The sequence below is a fragment of the Alligator sinensis genome, unplaced genomic scaffold, assembly GCF_000455745.1.
Source record: "Alligator sinensis unplaced genomic scaffold, ASM45574v1 scaffold1369_1, whole genome shotgun sequence".
Taxonomy (NCBI): Eukaryota; Metazoa; Chordata; order Crocodylia; family Alligatoridae; genus Alligator; species Alligator sinensis.
In genome coordinates, this window is record NW_005842875.1 from 555,613 (window position 1) to 557,638 (window position 2,026).

At 69.3% G+C, this 2,026-nt stretch overlaps 1 protein-coding gene across 4 annotated transcripts in view; it reads right to left on the bottom strand.

The window, feature by feature from the left end:
* Positions 1-219: 219 nt before the first annotated feature.
* Positions 220-2,026, bottom strand: part of LOC102371512 (WAP four-disulfide core domain protein 2) — a 6,289-nt gene continuing 4,482 nt past the window's right edge. For all 4 annotated transcript variants that reach the window (XM_025191983.1, XM_025191984.1, XM_025191982.1 and 1 more), the window contains exons 3-4: positions 705-857; positions 220-416 (exon numbers count right to left, since the gene is read on the bottom strand). In XM_025191983.1, coding sequence (XP_025047768.1) covers positions 706-857 — 152 coding nt within the window. In that variant the 3' untranslated portion in view covers positions 220-416; position 705. The remainder of the gene's footprint in view (positions 417-704; positions 858-2,026) is intronic.

Genomic DNA, 2,026 nt, shown 5'->3' on the forward strand with positions numbered 1-2,026 from the left:
CCACGCCCCGGGCTCCTGCCCTTTCCCCATTGGCAACTGCACTGACACAAGGCTGCGCTGGCTGCTTTCCAGAGCCGGGACCGCAGCTTGTCTCCCAGGCACAGGGCTGGCCCAGCTCTCAGCCAGCCCACGCGGGAGCAGACACTTCAATGCCATCCCGGAGGAGGCAGTGGCCCAGCCCAGCCCCGGAGCAGGAGGAAATGCAGACGCAGGCGGTGCTGTCAGGGCTGTGGGAGAGGCTGCTTTATTGGCAAGAGTGCACAGGGCTCCAGCGAATGCCCAGGACGGGGCCAGGACGGGCGCTCTGCGCAGCAAGCGCCAGCGGCCGGGATGGGACCCGGGGACCCCGTGCAGGGAGGGCCATAGCGGAGCAGCTTTCCTTCACCGGGGCGGAGGCTGGCAGGTCCAGGCAGCACCTGCAAAGAGAGCACAGAGCTGAGAGCAGGCTTTGGTGCTGACCCCGGGGCAGCTGGGTGCAGGGCAGGGGATCGGCAGGGACCCCTCGCACTGCGGGAGCTCTGGGCGCTCGGGCAAGGGGGCGGTGGGAGGGTGCGGGTCCCAGCAGCCTGCTCCATGGGTGTCAGGTGGGGTCAGCTGGGGCATGGCCGTGGGGGGGCCTTGCCCACACATGCTCTGCTCCACCCCGGGGCCCGGGGCCAGGCAGGTGGGGTGGGAAAGAGGGTGTCCCGGGGCCACGCATGCACCTTAGAAGACCGGCAGCACGCAGGACATTCTGCCGCAGCCGTTGGTGCAGCACTTGAAGCTGCTGACGCAGTGGGAGTCCATGCTGCACTGGTTGTGGCACAGCCCCAGCATGGGGATCCCCGGCTTCATCTCCGGGCAGTTGCCGGGCTTCGCTGGAAGGGCAGAGGAGACACGGTGTGAGCCTGGGAGGTGGGCACCGTGCCCTGGGCACAGAGGCCGTCAGGGAGTGTGTCCTAGCCCCAGCCAGGGCACAGCCACCCCGTGCCCCTCGGGCCCACGCACCTCCCGAATGGCCCTTGGGTTGGCCGAGACCTTGGGCTGGGCAGGGGCAGGATGTCGGGGCGGGTGCTGAGATGGGAGCTTTGTGCTGGGCCCAGTGTCGTGGGGAGGAGCTGGGCTCCATCCGCCAGCCAGCTGCGCCGGCTCTGGGGGCCTGCGACCTGCAGCGGGGCCGGCGGGTCCCTGCCCAGGGAGTCAGCACCTCTCAGGAGGGGGAAGGAAGTGGAGCGGGTGCTCGAGCCCTGCGCTGCTCGGAGCTGCAGGCCCAGCGCCAACAGGAAACGTCTGCAGCAGCTCCTGCCAACCGCAGCTCCGCCAAGGGGAAGGGGCAGCGCGGGGCGCGCCGGGAGCAGAGCCTTCCTCGTCTAGTGCAGGACAAAGGGGTGCAGGCTGCAGGGACAGGGCCTGGCCGCTTCCGGGCCCCCCGGGGCCCCGCTGCCTGCAGCACTGACGTCACACGGCCTGGCAGCTCGCCCGCTGTTTGCTTTGCCAGCGCAGCCTGCTCTCAGCACCGCGCTGTTTGCTCCGGAGGAGTCACGTCCCAGCAAGCTGTGCGCTTGCCCCGGCCCAGCCGCTGCGGGCCCCAGTCTGCGCCTGGCCCCGTGATCTGGAGGGCTGCAGGGAGACCATGCACCAAGCTGGTCACCGCAGCTCTGCACCAACATGCTTGGCCAGCCCAGCCCAGCCGTCCCCAGGTCAGAATCAGCTCCAGCCCCAAGAGGGCCAGAAGGACTGGGAGCCGGAGTCGCTGGCCTCAGCTGGCCATCGCTCGCTGGGGCGGGAGCCAGTGTAGGCATCTTGCTGAATGCACCCCGGCCCCTGGACCCTGCCCGGTGCTCTCGGCCGGCTGCCGGTAGCGGACGAACACCGCTGCTGCGTGCTGACGGGCTGTGAGCAGCTCCTGCAAACTCTTTGGTCCACATGAGGACGTGCCCAAACCACCCCACTGAGGCTGCTTTGCAGGGTCCCTCTGTGTGCCCTCGTGGCCAGCCACGTCCAAGGCCGGTGTCACCACGGAGCCAGGAGCCGGGTCCTCATATAC